Raw genomic sequence first — 22,435 nt, forward strand, 5'->3', positions numbered from 1 at the left:
CGATATCTTTCAAGTGCCTGTCCACTCCAAAATCCCAACACCTATGATGGATAAAAATATAAGCCTGCACCTACAGACCCACTGTATATCAAGTCACAAGTGCCATCAGACTCGATAGTGGCTACTGCCACCATAAAGAGGACCAATAGCTAAGTCACTGGAGACTGTCCTCCACCAGACAGAGAGAGTAAAAATATTGATGTGGCAGGCAAGAGAGTGGCTGCGCAAGCCACAAATCATTGGCGTATTGCCAATTCAAAAGCCTTTCTGTCTAGATACGACAGAGCTTATTGAGATGAAATGCAGGACCTCCTCCACTATTTCCCAGAGGAGCATCACAAGCGTGGCCAGCAAATTGTTTTAGAGGGACAAACAATGGCAAATAATTCAATTTGATACAGCAGCAAGGGGCATAAGTACCAGTGTGTTGATAAGAAGGCATGCATGGCTTAGGTGCTCCGGATTTAAGCCAGAGTTTTAACAAGCATTATTAAATATGCCTTTTGACAAAGAACACCTCTTTGGACCACAAGTTGACTCTACATTAGAGAAGTTAACAAAAAAAAGACACAGACACTGCGAAGGACATGAGGGCAGTTCAGTCCCAAGCCCAAAGGTTTTGTTTTTTCACCCCTACTTCCCCCATGTATTGAGGGGATTACAAATTCTCTACATCATCTGACCCCTCCACGTCCCAAAATAAAATTAAGAAAAAGCCTCACGCTCTTACACCAGGGACTCCTTTAAAGGTACATTTAGAGGGAGTAATTTCAGAGGCAGAGACAAATATAATAACTCCTGGGGCACGGCTTCTATTTCAAAGCATTGACTACCTGAAAATGCCGAAACCTCTTATAACACCAGTTGGGGGATTCCTTTTGTACTACTATACACAATCCACAGACATAACATCGGACCAGTGGGTCCTCTCCATTATCCAACATGGTTATTGCCTGTAGCTTACTGCGACACCTCCCAACATCCCTCCTTGCACACCCAGGTTATCTCAAGAACACCTTGCGCTCCGCAAAGAACAGGTACAGCCTCTTCTTTTAGAGGGGCCACAGAACTGGTTCCATCTCATTTTCAAAGAACAGGAATATACTCACTATATTTCCTCATTCCAAAAAAGGACAGGTCACTCAAACGCATTTTGGATCTCAGGCCCCTAAATCAATATATTCTTTCAGAACATTTTCACATTACCACCCTTCAGGATGTCATTCCACTACTTCAACAGGGCGATTTCATGTCCGCTCTAGACCTGAAAGATGCATACTTCCACAGTCCCATCCACCCTGCACACCGCAGATATCTTAGATTTGTGGTTGAGGGCAAATATTATCAATTCAAAGTACTTCCTTTCGGGGTTACAACTGCTCCCAGGATATTCAGCAAATGTCTAGCACATGTCACAGCACATCTCAGAAGACACGTCATGTCTTCCCATACCTAGACAGCTGGCTTATCAAAGCCATCACACTATAGCAGAGGATACAGCAAATCAAAGTAAACCTCCTTTACAAGTTGGGGTTTATACTCAACTTTGAAAAACAAGTCCCACAGTCAAAATCGTCATGCGTCTTTTAGGGATGATGGCATCCTGCATTGCCATTTCCCCTCATGCCATACTCCATATACGTCATCTACAGCAATGTCTGTCTCGCCATTGGTCTTATTCATAGGGTCGCCTTTAGGATCTAGAATTGATAGACTGCCAAACTTTCCACACTATGCATTGGTGGAACTCCACCAACCTTTTAAACGGTCGGCCTTTACGAGACCCTGTGCCTCAACTCACTCTGACCACAGGTGCATCCTTGTCATGATGGAGAGCATACCTAGAAGACTTCACAGTTCAGGCCCTTTGGGATCATATACATCAATCCATGCCCATCAACTATCTCGAACGTCATGCTTTTCTAGCCCTCAAAGCTTTCCTGCTCACCTTTCTCACAAAGTTGTCCTACTCCGGACGAACAATACGACAATACGACAGCAATACGATCGCTACAAAGACAGGGGGGACACAATTGTTCCAGTTATCACAACTGGCACAAACAATATGGAAATGGGCTTATCACCACCTCTTTCTCCTACTGGCAGAATATCTCCTGGGAATGGACAACAATTTTGCAGACTTTATCTGCAGGATGTATTAACAAATCTATGAATGGGAACTTCACCTATAAGTCCTTAAAAAAAATATTTCCAAAAGTGGGGAACTCCTCAAATATACCTTTGTGGCACAGCAGAAAATGCAAAATGATCAAACTTCTTGCCCAGGTACCCACACCCTCTATCCAGGGGCAATGTTCTATGGATGGACTGGCGAGGGATAATAGCTTGTGCTTTTCCTCCTCTTGCACTCATTCCATTCCTGGTTCACAGACTCACACAGACATCACTAACTATTCTTCTAATTGCGCTCTCATGGGCACGTCAGCCTTGGTTCACGAAAATTCTAGACCTCCCAAAAGTTCCTCATGAGAAGCTCCCCCAACAGGCTGGACCTTCTCACGCAGTAGCATGAACATATCAGACATCTATACTTCAAATCGCTCAACCTTGCGATATGGCTCCTGAAATCATAGAATTTGGTTGCCTCAAATTACCTCCTGAGAATATGGAAATTTTGAAGAAGGCTAGCAGACCAGCAACTAGAGCGTGTTTTGAAGCAAAATTGAAATGTTTTGTTTGCTATTGTCAGTCCAAACATATTGACCCAATTAAAGCATCTGTCCAAGATATTATGTTCTATTTACTACACTTGCAAAAAGCAATTTGGCTTACACTTGAATAAGACTACACCTTCCAGCCATAGCTGCATACTTACAAAATAGAGAACACATTTCATTGTTCAGAATCCCCTCATTAAAACACTCATGGAAGGACTTAAGAGTCATCCCACTTAGACTTTCTCCTGTTTCATCATGGAATCTTAACATTGTTCTCCCTAGGCTCATGGGTCCTCCTTTTGAACCACTTCACTCATGTCCTATTAGTTCCTTTCATGGAAGGTGGCTTTTCTAGTCTCAGTTACATCCCTTAGACCTGTGAGTGAACTCCAGGCATTATCTCTTGAAGAACCTTTCTTTTGAATGCATAAAGACATAGAGGTCCTTCGCACAAACCCAAGATTCCTTCCAAAAGTGGTATCTCAATATCATATCAATCACACTGTTGAATTACCAGTTTTTTTCCCACAGCCTGATTTAATAGCAGAACGGGTGGTTCACAGTTTAGATGTTAAGAGCACTCATGTACTATATTGCTCGGGCAAAAGAGTTTAGAAAAGCCAAAAGCTTGCAATGCAGTTTCAAACAATGGCATAGCTAGATGGATTGTTAAATGCATACAAACATGTTATGCTGAAGCAAAAAGACTATTGCCGCAAACACATATGGAACATTCCACTAGGTAAAAAGGTGCTCCTATGACACTTTTGGGAAATCTCCCTTTTGTTGACATCTGTAGAGCACCGCACGCATTCACAGAGCATTATTGTGTAGATGTACAAGTACAATATCAAGCAAATGAAGGCCCGGTTGACTTCAGAACACTTTTCCAGACAACTGCAACTCCAACAGGCTTAGTCACCTCTTTATGGAGAGGACTGCTTTACATTCTATGTAGAGCATGGTAATCCACAGCCACACAAGTCATTGAACAGAAAATATTTCTTATCCAGTAGACATATGTTTGTGGCATGTAGTGTAGTAGATTCACCTGAGCTCTTCCTCCTCCCTGGATGCCTGTGGCCGTTGCAGTTATCTTAAATTTGTATATATGTAGATACACTTGAATGGACATCTCTTTCTCCATACTTCCTTCTCATTCCTCTTTCTTACCCGCCTGCGGATAAACAATCTAACAAAGGACTTGATGCCCATACGCATTATCACCGACAAGGAATCACTTGATTCTGTGACTTGAAAAACAGCTTCTTTGAACAAAAACAACTTGCAACAGTCTGGGCCCAACACTAGATAGCAGGAGAATGTAGAGCATGTGAATGGACAGCACTCCACAAACAGATGTCTAATGTGTAAATAACATTTTCCTTGTCATTCTTATTCCACAAAGCATTCGAACGCAGTGTTTATATAGCCTCAGATGTGATGAGCATACCTTGTAATGAAGGAAGATAATGAGTTCTGCTCAATACTTACTGGACATTTTTGCTTCATAAGATTTCAGTCTCACTAAGTGCATTGCTTATGCCACATCCACCAAGATAATGTCCTGCACACCGCAAAGGACCTTTTGTCATGTGGAAGACACCCATCATTGGATAAAGATAACCACATTTCTACTGGATTGCTCATAAAAATGTCAGCTTCAATACTGAAAACACCTTCATTGCAGATAATTGGCAGGTTAGGCTGGTCTTCAAGCTGAGCATGCATATTTTGAAAATTGTTAGAGCTGTGTATACTGTTACATATTTTGTGACTGGAGATGGTGTCACTGGTAAAAACCCAACCTTCTTCAGTGGGACGGTATTCTGGGAGATCTGAGCATGAATTCCATCCCACGGAAGAACTGGCTTTTCTTTATCCTTCAGTCTGCACCGAATAAGTGATATGATAAATTCAGTTAAACCAGCTTTGTGGTCTGAAGCATTAAGTAGAAGAAGATCCATGTCCTTAGCCACCTTGAAACTTTCTGGTAACCTTGACATGTTGATGGCTTATAGTGATTTTGTACACATTGACAAGGCAGTTGGGTTATCTGCTTGCAGCTTTGTTTGTTTATGCCTACACCTGACAAAGGTTGTTTTCCAGCAACTAATTCACTGGTAGAGTCTTGAAAAAAACACCATGGCAGTGTTGTGTGTATTAGCTCTTCCAGACAAAGAAGAGCTGTCTTCATAATCAAAATTATCAAGAGCAGCAATTGTAAATCCTTTCCTGGTAAAGTGACTTGGAAGTGGTGTTCTGTCGGGTTCACAGTATTTGACAGCAGGAGCTGCTAACAAGTTCCTGCTCCATACTGTGTCATTATAACTTGTTGATATAACAATCTTATTCATTGAAGTGATTAGCTCCCTACTTTTGCACTTGTCTTAGATTGCGTGGGTGGTCATCATGTTTAGCAGAGTTTTCTTTTTTCTGTGATGTAATTCATAAAACATGATTTGGAAAAGACAGTACATTTGCACAGCATAAGCCTGTCAGTTCATTGGATTGTCTTTCACTTTTTTGCTTATATCTTCAAAGGCATCATCTTTGTTGTCAGCTTCTGTCCGAACTCAAGAGATTTAGTTTGTAACAGTTTTGCTTTGCTGATATTAAACAATGATGTAAAAATTGTTAAGACAACATCAGGCATTCTTGTTGACTCCCATGATTTGCAGAGCTCTGGGGCATCCCAAAATCTGTCATTGATTCAAAAATCTAAATATTTCAGGATGTTTTTTAAATGGTTCCTACTGATTTTACTGCATTCTGTAATTTTATTTTGGCAGCAAGAACGCCAGTAGTCAAATCAGCTGAGAACACCATAAGTGTCTCATTCTTTTTGTTAGACTGACAAAATTATGTCATTGTACATTCTCATCAGGAAAAACGTAATTTCATTATAATGGATTGATACAGTTTCATCAATTCTAACCATTATTTCTCTGTTATCACAGAATGTGAACCCATAACAGGCATTCAAGAGTGGCTTTAAAACTTCATTTGATTTTTCAGAGTGCTTTTTCAGAGTAACTGAAAGCTGGTGGTTACGTTGCTGTTAGGAACTCATTTTTCATTCATATTTTCGAATGCATGCATGCAGTTCGCATGGGCATACACATCTGCTGCAAGTACATTCACCCTGCTGTTTAGATAAGCTATTCAGCTTAAAACTTCATCTTGGAAGAAACTAGCTGCAGATAAAAACATGTTTTCCCTTTGAGAGTCACATACTCTGTACTTTGTTCTCCTGTCAATGCCTTTGGCCCTTGTTCTCGCTAAATCACATTGAATGCTACTTGTAGCAATTGTTGTTACCATGATAGAACATTTGATTCCTTTCACCCATCATTTTTATTCTTTTGTGAACGTCTTGCTGTATTTCTGCAACATCTCAAACTCTCTTCTGTCCAGCCACAATTGATGTTAGCTTTTCCTCCAGTTTAGTTTGGCATATGACACATTTTTCTTTGTTGTAGTCCCCAGATTTTGTAGTTAGAAACACTCTGTCAGGAGGCAAGGATCCTCTGCTACTACATGTTTTGTTCATGTTTACCACTTTGAATGTATAGAAAACCTGGAACAAAAATGTTATTAAAATAAATTACCAATATGATGGCTAAAACGCATCATTATAGAGCCGGCATTTTGGGAAATGGCAGATGGGCTGCTTTGAGGAGTTATTTTCTGTCTCTATAAGACTACTTCCCCCCCCCCCCCCCCATATTTAACACCAAAATGAAGTATACAGGTCTCATGGTTCCTGAAATATTGCATCATTAACACATCTGACTTTTTTAAAAATGTTGTCCAGATAAAATCTGCCCGGATTAGCAATGTCTGCCCAAACTAAATTACTTCTCTAATGATAAGAAAAAAACACAAATCAAATCAGGACTATTCTGGTGCATGCTCTTACCTTACGGCAATGACTTCACTGCCCTCCTACTTCCTTGTTCTGTGGAGTGGCTTCAAAGATCCCAAGTTAATAATCGGCACACTGAATACTCAGTTACAGTATTCACAATAAAGAGCATTACAGAAGGCATGTAGCAGTTTTGTTGCTCATGACCTCAAGTTGTGTACCACAGCCTGGGTCAAGAGTCAGAGGGTTTGGGCCTGGGCCTGTACTAACGTGCCTTTTGTACTGTCATAGTAAGAGAGTGGTGGATGGCATGTGTTGGAGTGTTGGCCATTTTGCTGTGTGATAGCTTTTATGTTTTTTTATGTTTTTATGCCAATAATTCATCTTTTTATTTATTTGTCAACTACTCTGGTGTATAATGTTAGGTGGGAAAACTGTTGCTTGTCGAATTAATAAGCTAGTGATCATTGTTCCTATCAGTCACTCTACCACTCACTGTAACTTCCTAAAATACTCCTGTCGCTAGACAATATCCAGTGTTTTTGTATTTGTTTGTCTTGACCTTTTTTGCAACACTAACTAGGTACCACTGTTGAAAAATTCAGATAGACGTGTAAAATAACTACTGGTGCACAATCCGGTATGCCAAGAGTTGCGTCTTTGATGTACATTTGGCTTTAAGTTAGTACGAGTGGCTTATGTGGCAGTTCTGATGTGAATTGGTGTTTTGATCTGTTTGCCCATTGCTGTGCCTTGCATGTTGAGGACTGCTAGCGTACCTTACTGTGGCCTTGATTATGTGTTTGATTGTGATCATTTTTGCTGTTGTCTCCGTACATAAGACTGTATGATGGTGTGGTAAGGGACATTGGGTGTGCACCGGTTGATTTGATACATGCATTGTTTTCCCTTATTTGGTTTTAACTGTTCAAAAGACAAGCAATTTGTTATAAGTTCTTGGTCTTCTCATTGTGTTGTAAAAAGGGTCTTTGCTTGTAGACATGCCTTCCATGTATTGTCACTGTTGTGTGCAGTTATTGTGCACAAGTGTGTCGCTTTGTGTCTCAGATAAGATGAGCTTTGCAAGGCACATCACATTTTGTTTGGATATTGTATTTACTCAACATATTGCACAATCGGTGGGTGAGACATGTCTTGAGCTTCTGGTCTGACCTAACAGATGGACCTTTATTTTTAGCTCCAATGTTTTTCACTCTTCTGTTCCATGACACTTGTAGGCAGCTGCTGTCATGTGTTGTGGTGCTGCTGTGATGTGTTAGCCATCATTGCACTCTTCTTTGTAGCTAACCCTTTATCCTGTATCTTTGTTCTTTCTACCAAAGATAATGGGGCGCCTTTCGCAGTTATCATGGACATACTTGTCATAGGCATGATTAGTTGTGATGTGCTACCCCAAGTGCATTCTGACAACACAGCTGTCTTGAGGCTTCTTCCTGGGAAACTGCAATATTTAGCTGGACCTTTCTCTGCAACATGTCTGCCTATGTTTTAGACACCTAATGCTACCTTCACCTTCTTTTTTCTTTCTCAGTGGCTGAGAAATCTACCCAAAGTTTTAGAATGGTAATGATGCATGATGTAATAGTAGAATTGCTTTACATTTATTGTTCGCTTATCTACATTTATTCTATCTTGCTATTTTCCACTGTCATTTGGCCAATCCTGCACCACAGCTGTTAGCTTAAAAACATGTACCCTTTAGCTTAAAAACATGTACCCTTTAGCTTGTCTTTCATGTAGGTTTCTAGCAAGGACACACACAGAAGTGGAGGTGACTGGTATGTGACTTAAGCATTCATAATAAAACCTGTTCACATTGTTTGTGGACCGTTTATTGCTTTTCTTTCACTGAATATCATTGGTCATGTAGTTGAGTTTTGCTGTATCTATAACTTCTGAAATAAACTGGTAAGGTTTAATTTTACAAAACTCTTGCCCTTGTTATTAATTATGAGTTCACCTCAGTAATGATCTTCACAGCCTTTACTCAATATGTTGGTTTCCTAACAAATCTTGTTAAGTATCCTTGTATTAAACTATCATTGTGTTTTAGATGGCCATAAAATCAACAGTAAAAACGTATTATGATGCAATGATCTCTTTTTTTTTTTCCTTTTTTTTTTTATAGTTTTCACAGTAATCGTGCAAGTAAGCGATTTTCGATTTTTAAGAAGCCATCAAAACAGAAGAGGTAATTAATTCCTAATGCTGATAAATTGAACCCATCACTGAGACATTTTAATGGAATTAATCTGTTAAAAACAATACATGTGCTTCATTGTAAAGTATCATAAAAAGAAAATGTAAAGGAGACTCAATTTAAGCTTTGGTAATAAGGAACATAACCTTACAGATAGATTTCTTTTATAGCTGACTTTCTTCTCAGTCACCCAGTTTGTCTCTGTTGACATTGAAGTAGGTGTCCTAACAACCATCTGTGGTCATTCTTTGTTGCTCTGTCTCCTTTCTGCCTGGTCTCAACCTGGACATTAACAAATTCTGCAGTGCTACGGATTGATGATGCCCCCTTGTAGCCTGCACTCAGCCTTCACCAATGTGTGAGTGGAGCCCTGCTGACAGCAAAAGCATGGTCAGTGCAATGTCCGTATTGGTGGCCGTAAATGCACTCCTAGGTTTCACAACAACTGAACAGGTCACCGTTGAAGAGAGAAAACTGCCCATTAAGCCATTCATTTTGAGAAATTATTTCTGTATATGGATTATAACGGGCAGTAGTTGTAAAGCGGGAATGTTTCAAATAGAACAGGAAATAAAGATGAGGAACTGCCCTCACCCAGCACAGTTGCCAGCTCTCTTGCTCCTTACAAGAGGAAAAAAGTATTTTGATAAACCTCAACGATAACAAATGGGAGCAGAGGACACCTGCCCATGTTGAATGTCCCGCTTTCCTGTCTCAGTGGTATGCAGTGGCGGAGAGGTTACACTCACCCTCAACTGCCATTGAAACCTCCTGATCTGCTTTCACATTAGAGGTGAAATTCCACTCTATGTCCTGGGATCGTTTTGCTTTATTCCAAACTTCTGGTTAGGCATGTCTGAACTCCGGGGTTCATTATCATTAAATAAAAAGTGTGGTGAGCTTTAGCTTCTGTTGTAAGGCGTGTTTTGGGAATTTGCCTCCTGTCTACTAGGGGATGAATTAGTACAAACCACAAGGAATAACACCTTTGCTGCCACCGGTCAGGATCCAAAGTTTTTCTGGTAACTTGGAGTCACCAGCACATCCTCGCAACATCACTTCAACAAAAATAACATAACTGCTCTTAAGTGTGTTACCTTGCACTCTAGTGCCATTATTTTCCTGTATTTTACCACGTCCACAGTTGTGGGATTCAAAGCCACCTAGCCTTTTTTACATTTGTTTTTCCCCTCAGAATTTGTGATTTTCATGTTCCAAATATTTGTGCTTCAGGACATATGGGACTTGTTGCCCTTTGATATCACTGACTGATCTGCTCCCATCATACGTGTGCGTGTGAAAAGATACATCTTTTTGTCATGAGACCTCTGCCTTCTAAAGCACCTCAAAGTACTACACAAAAGGGAAGCCATATTATTGGTAGCCTTCATGAAGGACAAATCGAAGAGTCCTTCAAATTCTAGGACATGTGCCCGGTCTCAAAGACCTTCATATAGGAGGCGTAAAAAACATAAAAGCACCATCACAGTTCTTTTTCCCTTGTTGAGAAAAAGCACAGTAGAAACTGTGCCATTTACAACCTATAAGGTCACAGCTTTCAGATTGATACTTTTTAAAAGATTGTGCTTGCTACTACAGTTCCTCCCTCAATTGGCCAATTTCACCTGTCACTGTGTTAGCCAGGACTGCTCAGCCAGACTCGACTGGTATGAGTCTTTCATTCTCAGCTGCAAATTCTTTGAAATTGAGGTACTCCCTCCCAAAGCTTCCTTTGAAACCACTCAAAGATTATCGCTCTGGTCTTGGAACGAACAGCGAAGATTAATATCAATGCCAGTGACACCATCTCTGATAATGTCAGAGTCTTTGGACTAGTCTTCTACATTAAAGATTATATCTTCTGATGAAAGCATTTCCCAGAGCATTCCAACCTATCAATCAATTTAATCATAGAATTTGTAAAGCGCACTACTCACCCGTGAGGGTCTGAAGGTGCTGAGGTGGGGGAGTTTGGGGGGAATGATCTGCCGGTGGTGGTTGTTCTGCGGATGCGTGGGACAGTGGCAAGGGCAAGGTCGGCGGAACGAAGCTGTAGAAGGGGAGCCGTCTGTTGAGGTACTCTGGTCTGGTGTTGTGAAGTGCCTTTTGAACGTGGGTGAGGAGTTTAAACGCGATTCTCTTGTTGATGGGGAGCCAGTGCAGGTCTCTCAGGTGGGCTGTGATGTGGCAGTGGCGGGGTATGTCCAGGAACAGACGTGCGGAGGAGTTCTGGATGCGTTGCAGTCTTTTCTGGAGGCTGACCATGGTTCCTGCATAGAGGGCATTGCCGTAGTCCAGTTTACTGCTTACGAGGGCTTGGGTGACTGTTCTTCTGGTTTCAGTGGGGATCCATTTGTTAATCTTCTGAAGCATGCCGAGGGTGGTTGTAGGAAGTTGGCTCTGTATGCACTATTTCAAAGTAAGGAATAGTATGCACAGAGTCCAAGGGTTCCCCTTAGAGGTAAGATAGTGGCAAAAAGAGATAATACTAATGCTCTATTTTGTGGTAGTGTGGTCGAGCAGTAGGCTTATCAAAGGAGTAGTGTTAAGCATTTGTTGTACATACACACAGGCAATAAATGAGGAACACACACTCAGAGACAATTCCAGGCCAATAGGTTTTTGTATAGAAAAATATATTTTCTTAGTTTATTTTAAGAACCACAGGTTCAAATTCTACATGTAATACTTTGCATGAAAGGTATTGCAGGTAAGTACTTTAGGAACTTTGAATAATCACAATAGCATATATACTTTTCAAATAAAACACATATAGCTATTTTAAAACTAGACAGTGCAATTTTCACAGTTCCTAGGGGAGGTAAGTTATTGTTAGTTCTTGCAGGTAAGTAAACCACCTACGGGGTTCAAATTGTGGTCCAAGGTAGCCCACCGTTGGGGGTTCAGAGCAACCCCAAAGTTACCACACCAGCAGCTCAGGGCCGGTCAGGTGCACAGTTCAAAGTGGTGCCCAAAACGCATAGGCTTCAATGGAGAAGGGGGTGCCCCGGTTCCAGTCTGCCAGCAGGTAAGTACCCACGTCTTTCGGAGGGCAGACCAGGGGGGTTTTGTAGGGCACCGGGGGGGACACAAGTCCACACAGAAAGTACACCCTCAGCAGCGCGGGGGCGGCCATGGTGCAGTGTGCAAACAAGCGTCGGGTTTGTAATAGGAATCAATGGGAGACCAAGGGGTCTCTTCAGCGATGCAGGCAAGGGGGGGGCTCCTCGGGGTAGCCACCACCTGGGCAAGGGAGAGGGCCTCCTGGGGGTCACTCCTGCACTGGAGTTCCGATCCTTCAGGTCCTGGGGGCTGCGGGTGCAGGGTCTTTTCCAGGTGTCGGGATCTGGGAGTCAGACAATCGCGGTCAGGGGGAGCCTCGGGATTCCCTCTGCAGGCGTCGCTGTGGGGGCTCAGGGGGGACAACTTTGGTTACTCACAGTCTCGGAGTCGCCGGGGAGTCCTCCCTGAAGCGTTGTTTCTCCACAAGTCGAGCCGGGGGCGTCGGGTGCAGAGTTGCAAGTCTCACGCTTCTGGCAGGAAATGCGGTTGTCTTTAAGTTGCTTCTTTGGAAACAAAGTTGCAGTCTTTGGTGAACAGGGCCGCTGTTCTCTGGAGTTTCTTGGTCCTTTTAGAGCAGGGCAGTCCTCTGAGGATTCAGAGGTCGCTGGTCCTGGGGAAAGCGTCGCTGGAGCAGTTTTCTTCCGAAGGGGGGAGACAGGCCGGTAGGGCTGGGGCCAAAGCAGTTGGTGTCTCCGTCTTCTCTGCAGGGTTTTTCAGCTCAGCAGTCCTCTTCTTCTTAGGTTGCAGGAATCTGATTTCCTAGGTTCTGGGGCGACCCTAAATACAGAATTTAGGGGTGTGTTTAGGTCAGGGAGGGCAGTAGCCAATGGCTACTAGCCCTGAGGGTGGCTACACCCTCTTTGTGCCTCCTCCCAAGGGGAGGGGGTCACATTCCTATCCCTATTGGGGGGATCCTCCATCTGCAAGATGGAGGATTCCTAAAAGTCAGAGTCACTTCAGCTCAGGTTGCCTTAGGGGCTGTCCTGACTGGTCAGTGACTCCTCCTTGTTTTTCTCATTATCTCCTCCGGCCTTGCGGCCAAAAGTGGGGCCATGGCCGGAGGGGGCGGGCAACTCCACTAGCTGGAATGCCCTGTGGTGCTGGAACAAAGGGGGTGAGCCTTTGAGGCTCACCGCCAGGTGTTACAGCTGCTGCAAGGGGGAGGTGATAGCATCTCCACTCAGTGCAGGCTTTGTTACTAGCCACAGAGTGACAAAGGCACTCTCCCCATGTGGCCAGCAACATGTCTTGAGTGTGGCAGGCTGCTAGAACCAGTCAGCCTACACAGGTAGTTGGTTAAGGTTTCAGGGGGCACCTCTAAGGTGCCCTCGGGGGTGTATTTTACGATAAAATGTACACTGGCATCAGTGTGCATTTATTGTGCTGAGAAGTTTGATACCAAACTTCCCAGTTTTCAGTGTAGCCATTATGGTGCTGTGGAGTTCGTGTTTGACAGACTCCCAGACCATATACTCTTATGGCTACCCTGCACTTACAATGTCTAAGGTTTGGCTTAGACACTGTAGGGGCACAGTGCTCATGCACTGGTGCCCTCACCCATGGTATAGTGCACCCTGCCTTAGGGCTGTAAGGCCTGCTAGAGGGGTGACTTATCTATACTGCATAGGCAGTGTGAGGTTGGCATGACACCCTGAGGGGAGTGCCAGGCCGACTTAGTCGTTTTGTCCTCACCAGCACACACAAGCTGGCAAGCAGTGTGTCTGTGCTGAGTGAGGGGTCCCCAGGGTGGCATAAGATATGCTGCAGCCCTTAGAGACCTTCCCTGGCATCAGGGCCCTTGGTACCAGGGGTACCAGTTACAAGGGACTTACCTGGATGCCAGGGTGTGCCAATTGGGTAAACAAAAGTACAGGTTAGGGAAAGAACACTGGTGCTGGGGCCTGGATAGCAGGCCTCAGCACACTTTCAATTCAAAACATAGCATCAGCAAAGGCAAAAAGTCAGGGGGTAACCATGCCAAGGAGGCATTTCCTTACAGTGGTGAAGCAGGAGGAGGAGATGGTGTTGATTTGCTGGGTCATTGATAGTGAAGAGTCCAGGATGAATCACAGGTTGCGTGCGTGGTCATGGTACCTATTCACAATCCTTCTAATTTTCTCATTCCAATGGCACTTGCCAGGGTACATGCCCTTTGGAAATTGTCTGCCTTTACAGATCAAAGTTTTCCAGACCATGTGAGAAAACACCCTCCTCATCTACGCCCAAGTAGACAAAATGTCTCTAAAGTCTTGCAAAATGATGATCACTAGATACTGCTATTGAGTCAGTCTTTGTTTTTCAGTGGTGGCAGGAAATTGTAGACCAGTGGGTCATATGAATTCTGAGAAAAGATTGTGCCCTGCTGTTGCTGAGGAGACAGCCACCCTTATTCTCATTCTGCTTCTCGCTTCTCTTCTTCTCTCTTCTTCTCGCTTCTTCTCGCTTCTTCTCGCTTCTTCTCGCTTCTTCTCGCTTCTTCTCGCTTCTTCTCGCTTCTTCTCGCTTCTTCTCGCTTCTTCTCTCTTCTTCTCTCTTCTTCTCTCTTCTTCTCTCTTCTCTCTTCTCTCTCTCCTTACTTCACCCAGACATCTTGATGATGGAGACTTTTTCCGTTCTGGATGGGGTGGGGGGGGGGGGGGGGGTGGAGTCCCACATTTGGAAGTAGGTCAGACTTTATTGACCAAGCGTGAAATATACGTGTGGGGGGGCACTGTCACACCCATCCACTTCAGCACACCAGATGCCACTCTCTATCCCCAGTTCTGTTTCACTTACCCCACTTACGATCTACATCATGAAAAGCCTCTATGTATTACAAGTGATTTTTCTCCACCTCTATCAGAACATATATCTTCTTCATTAGTCCAAATTTCGATGAAGAACACAAGTTGTTCTGAGGTGAGGTAGACTGGATTTTGGCAACAGAAGGAAATGCATGCTATAGGAACGTAGATTATGTTGTCGTTGTGAGGCCTCACCATATAATAATGTTACACTCTATCCGGTGCAGTTGGGTCCTTTCACAAACACGCTTATAGGAAGACATCTAGAAAGCCGTGCAAGGTGACACTGACGAAGGCACATTGCAGGAAAAGAATGCAGATTCCCCTCAAAAGGAGATGGATACATATCCACCAAAAACGTTGTCCCCGGATGACTTAAACCATGATAAAAGTTCCTAAGGGCTGCAGCAGGTGTTATACCACCCTAAGGGACCCCTCACCAAACACTTGCACACTGCCATTGCAGATTGTGTGTGTTGGTGGGGAGAAAAATACAAAGTTGACAGTGCATCTCTCTGTGTGCCATGCCTACAAAACACTGCCTGTGGCATAGGTAAGTCACCCCTCTAGCAGGCCTTACAGCCCTAAGGCACAGTGCACTATACCACAGGTGAGGGCATAACTGCATGAGCAATATGCCCCTACAGTGTCTAAGTCCATTCTTAGACATTGTAAGTGCAGTGTGGCCATATTAAGTATATGGTCTGGGAGCTTGTGAAAAACAAACTCCACAGCCCCTTAATGGTTTCATTGAATACTGGGAAGTTTGTTATCAAACTTCTCAGCACAATAAACCCCTACTGATGCCAGTGTGGGATTTATTAAAAAATGCACACTGAGGGTGTCTTAGAGATGCCCCCTGTATTTTACCCAATCCTCTAGTGTAGGACTGATGGGTTTGTGCCAGCCTGCCACTAGCAAACAAGTTTCTGACCCCATGGGGTGAGGGCCTTTGTGCTCTCTCAGGCCAGAAACCAAGCCTGCTCTGGGTGGAGGTGCTTCACACCTCCCCCCTGCAGGAACTGTAACACCTAGCGGTGAGCCTCAAAGGCTCAGGCCTCAAGCTACAGTGCCCCAGGGCACTCCAGCTAGTCGACATGCCCGCCCCCCGGACAAAGCCCCCACTTAAGAAAAACAAGGAGGAGTGACCTCTTCAGTTGGGACCACCCTTAAGGTGTCTGGAGCTGAAGTCCCCCCTCCCCCCCCCCCCCCCGCAGAATCCTCCATCTTGGTTTGGAGGACAGGAACCAGTAGGAATAGGAATGTGTCCCCCTCCCAAAAGGGAATGGACACAAGGAGGGTGTAGCCACTACTGCCCTCTGACCCCTGTAACGCCCCTAAATCTTGTATTTAGGGGGCTTCCCTGAACCAAGCTCACCAGATTCCTGGCGACCTGACAAGGACTGCTTAGCTGAAACTCCCAGCAGAGAAGAAGAAAAACAACAACTGCTTTAGCCCCAGCCCTACCAGCCTGTCTCCTGCTTCAAAGAATCTGCAAAAGAACAGCAACGCATCCAGTGGGACCAGCGACTATTGCCAAGCTTCAGACGACTGCCCTACACCCAAAAGGACCAAGAACTCTAGAGGACAGTGGCCCTGTCTAAGAAAAACTAACAACAAAGGACTCCCACCTATGCTTGAGTCCTGACCACTTTGCACCCGACACCCACTGCCCCTGCCCAGGTGGTCCACCCAGCTAGAGAGGGTCCCCAGGCGATTGTGAGCAAGTGCCCACCCTGGGTTGACCTCTCCACCCCTCTACGTCGTCACCTGCAGAGGGAATCCCGAGGACCCGCCTGACTGCGAAGCTCTGGACAAAGATATCAGACACCTAAAGACGCACTGCACCCACAGGCCTTGGAGAACCCGACCTCCTGTGCAGCAATGTTCAGCAGGCGGCCCACCTCCCTGTTTAGCCTGTGGTCTGCCAGAGACGACCCCCTGGACTGCGCCTGTAGCCTCTGTGTCACCCCCAGGGTCCCCTCATAGATGAGCATTGGCAGCCTGATGTCCTGTTTGCACCCTGCACCTGGCCGCCGAGGATGTGTGTTTGGTGCCTACTTGTGGCCCCTCCAGTGCTCCTCTAATTCCCCCTGGTCTGTCCTCCGAGCTGCGGGTACTTACCTGCAGGCAGGCCTGTTTCAGAGTACCCCCGGTCTCCATAGGAGCCCACCTTAAAATTCCTCATCTTTGACCTCTGCACCCGGCCGGCCCTATGTTGCTGGTGGTGGGTGTTTTGGGTTATCTTGAACCCCAACCGGTGGACTTCCTAAAACTCGGAGACTGAAACTGTAAGTGTTGTACTTACCTGCAAATCAAACTAAATTTCTTCCCCCCAGGAACTGTTTCTGAAAATTTCACTGTCCATTTTTAAAACAGATATATTATATTATATGATATTATATAGCAACTTGAATCTTGTAGGTCTAACAATAAATTAAGAAAATATATTTTTGCTTTATAAAATCCATAGGTCTGGAGTTAAATCTTTGAGTTGTGCGCTTATTCTGTTGTGTGTGTGTGTGTGTGTGTGTGTGTGTACAACAAATAGTTTGCACTACCCTCTAAGTCTAACTGCTCGACCACACTACCACAAAAGAGAGCAGTAGTATTATCCACTTTAGCCTCTGTTAAGCGTGTAGGGAAGCCCTGGGCTCTGTGCACACTATGCCTCATTTTGATATAGTATATACAGAGCCAGCTTCCTACATCATGTTTTTATCAAAGGCCAGTGTTGTTCTGCAGGAGACACCCTCATTTCTGCTTAAAGTAGTGGGTAAGCACCGTGTGTCATGAGAAGTTAACTATTTGCTTTCTTCCTCGTCATACTTTCAAAAAGGAAGTGAATCAACTCATGATAGACCTCAAAAGGACCTTTTGGCACTATATTAAGGGGACAGCTTGAGAATAGTTTTAGTATTCGTAGCGCCTCTTATAGGAGGACATTCAGCAAACAAGCTATCCCTAAATGGAATCCTTCCTTTTAAATACTGGAATGAGTCAGTAAAGATCGGCATCCGAAAGTTTCCAGTCTCATTTTATCAAGGGCTTGCGTGCTACTACAGCTGTGCTACTACAGCTGTCTTGTGAAGAGTTCCAGTAAAGCCAGTGTGCAAAGTGTCATACTGGACTTCCAGGCACTCGCTCCGTAAGCATGATTGCCTTAAGACAGGCATTTAAATTCAGCCTTGGTTCAGAAAAGCAGTTCTCTAAACCTTTCTTCTGTAAATGTATTCTTTGACCCTTTTTCATGGGTACTGGGGGAATGGTCACTGTAAGTGACACGCAAGGATGAACCTCAATTAAATCAATCTGCCGTCTCCCACTGATTGTGTAGCCCCCTCCCTCCTCACCTCTAGAGTATTAGGAAATATCTGTTTAGATTAATTTTACTATTCATGTACATTTACTGGAGACATCGAAAATGGACTGTAATTGTGGCACCATACATATGGCGTTTGCATTACCTTTAGTGGAGTTGTACGAGACTGCTTTTGTTGTCAGAACCTGCATTAACAAGTGGAGCATGAGGAATCTTGCTTCTTCCTCGGGCTGCTGTCTCTCTATTGTTCGATGGCATATGTTGCTGCAGATACACATGTTTGGCACAGTCCGCTGCCTGGTGTTGGGCTCGGAGTATTACAAGTTGTTTTTCTTCGAAGAAGTCTTTTTGGTCACGGGACCGAAGGACTCCTCCCTCCTCGGCTCCATTGCGCATGGGCGTCGACTCCATCTTAGATTGTTTTTTTCCGCTGTCGGGTTCGGACGTATTCCTTTTCGCTCCGTGTTTCGGTTCGGAAAGTTAGTCAGAATCTCGGAAGAAAGCGTCGGTATTGTTCCGTTCGGTATCGGGATAGTTAGGTACATCGACACCGATCATCGGAAGACTTTGGGGTAGTTTCGATCCCCCATCGGGGCCTGGTCGGCCCGACCGCGTGCGACATCGAAGCCGATGGAACGGACCCCGTTTCGTTTCTGCCCAAAATGTCACAGTAAGTATCCTTATACAGATCAGCACTTGGTCTGTAACTTGTGCTTGTCCCCCGAGTACAAGGAGGATACCTGTGAAGCCTGTCGAGCCTTCCGGTCCAGAAAAACACTCCGGGACCGAAGAGCCAGGCGTCAACAAATGGCGTCCACGTCGACAAAACAACGTTTCGACGAGGAAGAGGAAACATTCTCGGTTCCGGAATCAGAATCCGGAGACTCCGACGTCGAACAACAGCAACAAACTGTGAGTAAGACGTCGAAAAGTAAATCCATCGACAAACCAAAAGCCCAGGGGACGCCACTGCCAACAGGCCATGGCTCGACCCATAAAACAGGCGACCCGTCGAAGGCGCCGAAAAAGGGCACGCCCATAGCGAAGACACCCGACTCCGGTCGAGGGACCGCCATGGAGCAACCTCGGAGCCGAGAAAGCGGCTCCGAGAGACAAAAACAAGATACCGGCACCGAAAAACATCGGCACCGAGAATCCATGCCGAAAGGAACAAAAATTCTGTCGGTGCCGAAACCGAAAAAAGATTCTCTCTCGGCGCCGAAAAATACCACACCTTCATCCTACTCAGAGGAACAAGGAATAAGTGGCCAAATGCACAGATTTGGACAGGAGCTCCAAAGTGTAGAATCGGACTACACACAAAAGAGACTGTACATCCAGCACGACACAGGGAAGATATCAACCCTTCCCCCAATCATGAGGAAAAGAAGGATCGGACTTCCAAAGGATGACGCACAACCACAAGCCAAAGTGGTTAAAACAGTCACGCCTCCGCCCTCTCCACCACAGGCATCGCCGGCACAAACACCGCCACAAATGCACTCACCAGCGCAAACTAACATAAGTCATGACGATCAGGATCAAGACGCTTGGGACCTGTATGACACCCCAGTGCCGGACAATGATCCCGAGTCATACCCCACAAAGCCGTCACCGCCAGAGGACAGTACCTCATACTCGCAACTGGTGGCTAGGGCAGCAGAATTCCACAATGTCCAACTGCATTCCGATCCTATAGAGGATGATTTTTTATTTAACACCCTCTCGGCTACACACAGCCAATATCAATGTCTCCCAATGCTACCAGGGATGTTACGGCACGCAAAACAAATTTTTGAAGAGCCCGTAAAATCAAGAGCCATCACCCCAAGGGTGGATAAGAAATACAAACCACCACCCACAGACCCAGTGTTTATTACTTCGCAGTTACCACCTGACTCCGTGGTAGTAGGGGCAGCTCGCAAGAGAGCAAATTCACATACATCTGGCGACGCCCCACCTCCGGACAAAGAAAGCCGAAAATTTGATGCGGCAGGGAAAAGAGTAGCATCACAGGCAGCCAACCAGTGGCGCATCGCAAATTCACAAGCGCTGCTGGCCAGATATGACCGCGCACACTGGGACGAGATGCAACTTCTCGTAGACCATCTTCCCCAGGAATACCAAAAAAGAGTGCAGCAAATAGTGGAAGAGGGACAAACGATCTCAAACAATCAAATCCGCTCTTCACTAGACGCAGCCGATACTGCAGCAAGAACAGTCAACACTGCTGTCACCATAAGGAGACACGCTTGGCTACGCACTTCAGGCTTCAAACCTGAAATCCAGCAGGCTGTCCTTAATATGCCCTTCAACGAGAAACAACTTTTTGGCTCTGAAGTGGATACAGCCATTGAAAAACTTAAAAAGGACACAGACACGGCCAAGGCCATGGGCGCACTCTACTCCCCGCAGAGCAGAGGCTCTTTCAGAAAAACTCCATTTAGAGGGGGGTTTCGTGGCCAACCCACAGACACCACCAGCCAACAAACAAGAACCACACCATATCAGGGTTCCTTCCAAAGGGGAGGTTTCAGGGGATATCGGGGGGGTCAATTCCCAAGGAGTAGGGGAAGATTCCAGACTCCAAAAACACCTCCACCTAAACAGTGACTTTCAAGTCACGCAACCCCTTCACTCAACACCAGTGGGGGGAAGACTAAGCCAATTCTACCAAACTTGGCAACAGATTACAACAGACAATTGGGTATTAGCAATAATCCAACATGGCTATTGCATAGAATTCCACAACTTCCCACCAAACATCCCCCCCAAAACACGCAAAATGTCACCACAACATTTAGAACTTTTAGGACTAGAAGTTCAAGCACTACTGCAAAAGGATGCAATAGAGTTAGTACCAGTACAACAAAAAAACACAGGAGTTTACTCCCTGTACTTTCTAATTCCAAAAAAAGACAAAACATTAAGACCAATATTACATCTCAGGACACTAAATACCTACATCATATCGGACCATTTTCACATGGTCACACTACAAGACATCATTCCACTGCTCAAACAGCAAGATTACATGACCACATTAGACCTAAAGGATGCGTACTTTCATATACCAATACACCCTTCTCACAGAAAGTACCTACGGTTCGTATTCAAAGGAATACATTACCAATTCAAGGTGTTGCCATTCGGAATAACAACTGCACCAAGAGTGTTCACAAAATGTCTAGCAGTAGTAGCAGCACACATCAGGAGACAACAGATACATGTGTTCCCTTACCTAGACGATTGGCTAATCAAGACCAACACAGTAAAAAAATGCGCAAACGACACCACATTTGTCATACAAACCCTTCACAAACTGGGGTTTTCCATCAACTACACAAAATCACACCTAGAACCGTGTCAAACACAACAATATCTAGGAGCAACCATCAACACATCAAAAGGAATTGCCACTCCAAGTCCACAAAGAGTGCAGGCATTCCACAAGGTAATAAGTGCTATGTTTCCAAACCAAAAGATACAAGCAAAACATGTGCTAAAACTTCTAGGCATGATGTCATCATGCATAGCCATTGTCCCAAACGCAAGACTACACATGCGACCCTTACAACAGTGTCTAGCATCACAATGGTCACAGGCACAGGGTCAACTTCAAAATCTGGTGTTGGTAGACCGCCAAACATACCTCTCGCTTCTATGGTGGAACAGCAAAAATTTAAACAAAGGGCGGACATTTCAGGACCCAGTGCCTCAATACGTTATAACAACAGATGCTTCCATGACAGGGTGGGGAGCACACCTCAATCACCACAGCATTCAAGGACAATGGGATATACACGAAACAAAATTTCATATCAATTACCTAGAACTGTTAGCAGTATTTCTAGCGTTAAAAGCCTTCCAACCCATAATAACACACAAATACATTCTTGTCAAAACAGACAACATGACAACAATGTATTATTTAAACAAACAAGGAGGAACACACTCAACACAATTGTGCCTCCTAACACAAAAAATTTGGCAGTGGGCGATTCACAACAACATTCGCCTAATAGCACAATTTATTCCAGGAATACAAAACCAACTAGCAGACAACCTTTCGCGAGACCACCAACAAGTCCACGAATGGGAAATTCACCCCCAAGTTCTGAACAAGTACTTTCAAATTTGGGGAACACCCCAGATAGATTTGTTCGCAACAAAAGAAAACTCAAAATGCCAAAACTTCGCATCCAGGTACCCACACCGCGAATCACAAGGCAATGCTCTATGGATGAGTTGGTCAGGGATATTTGCGTACGCTTTTCCCCCTCTCCCTCTCCTTCCATATCTAGTAAACAAGTTGAGTCAAAACCAACTCAAACTCATACTGATAGCACCCACATGGGCAAGACAACCTTGGTATACAACTCTACTAGACCTTTCACTAGTACCGCATGTCAAACTACCCAACAGGCCAGATCTGTTAACACAACACAAACAACAGATCAGGCATCCAAACCCAGCATCATTGAATCTGGCAATTTGGCT

General features: G+C 44.7%; 1 protein-coding gene across 4 annotated transcripts in view; it reads left to right on the forward strand.

Moving 5' to 3' along the window:
* ZNF280D (zinc finger protein 280D) overlaps positions 1 to 22,435 on the forward strand; it is a 453,315-nt gene that overhangs the window by 249,330 nt on the left and 181,550 nt on the right. For all 4 annotated transcript variants that reach the window (XM_069222418.1, XM_069222414.1, XM_069222417.1 and 1 more), the window contains exon 15: positions 8,696 to 8,758. In XM_069222418.1, the coding sequence (XP_069078519.1) occupies positions 8,696 to 8,758 (63 nt within the window). The remainder of the gene's footprint in view (positions 1 to 8,695; positions 8,759 to 22,435) is intronic.

The sequence above is a fragment of the Pleurodeles waltl genome, chromosome 3_1 (genome assembly GCF_031143425.1).
Source record: "Pleurodeles waltl isolate 20211129_DDA chromosome 3_1, aPleWal1.hap1.20221129, whole genome shotgun sequence".
Lineage (NCBI taxonomy): Eukaryota > Metazoa > Chordata > Amphibia > Caudata > Salamandridae > Pleurodeles > Pleurodeles waltl.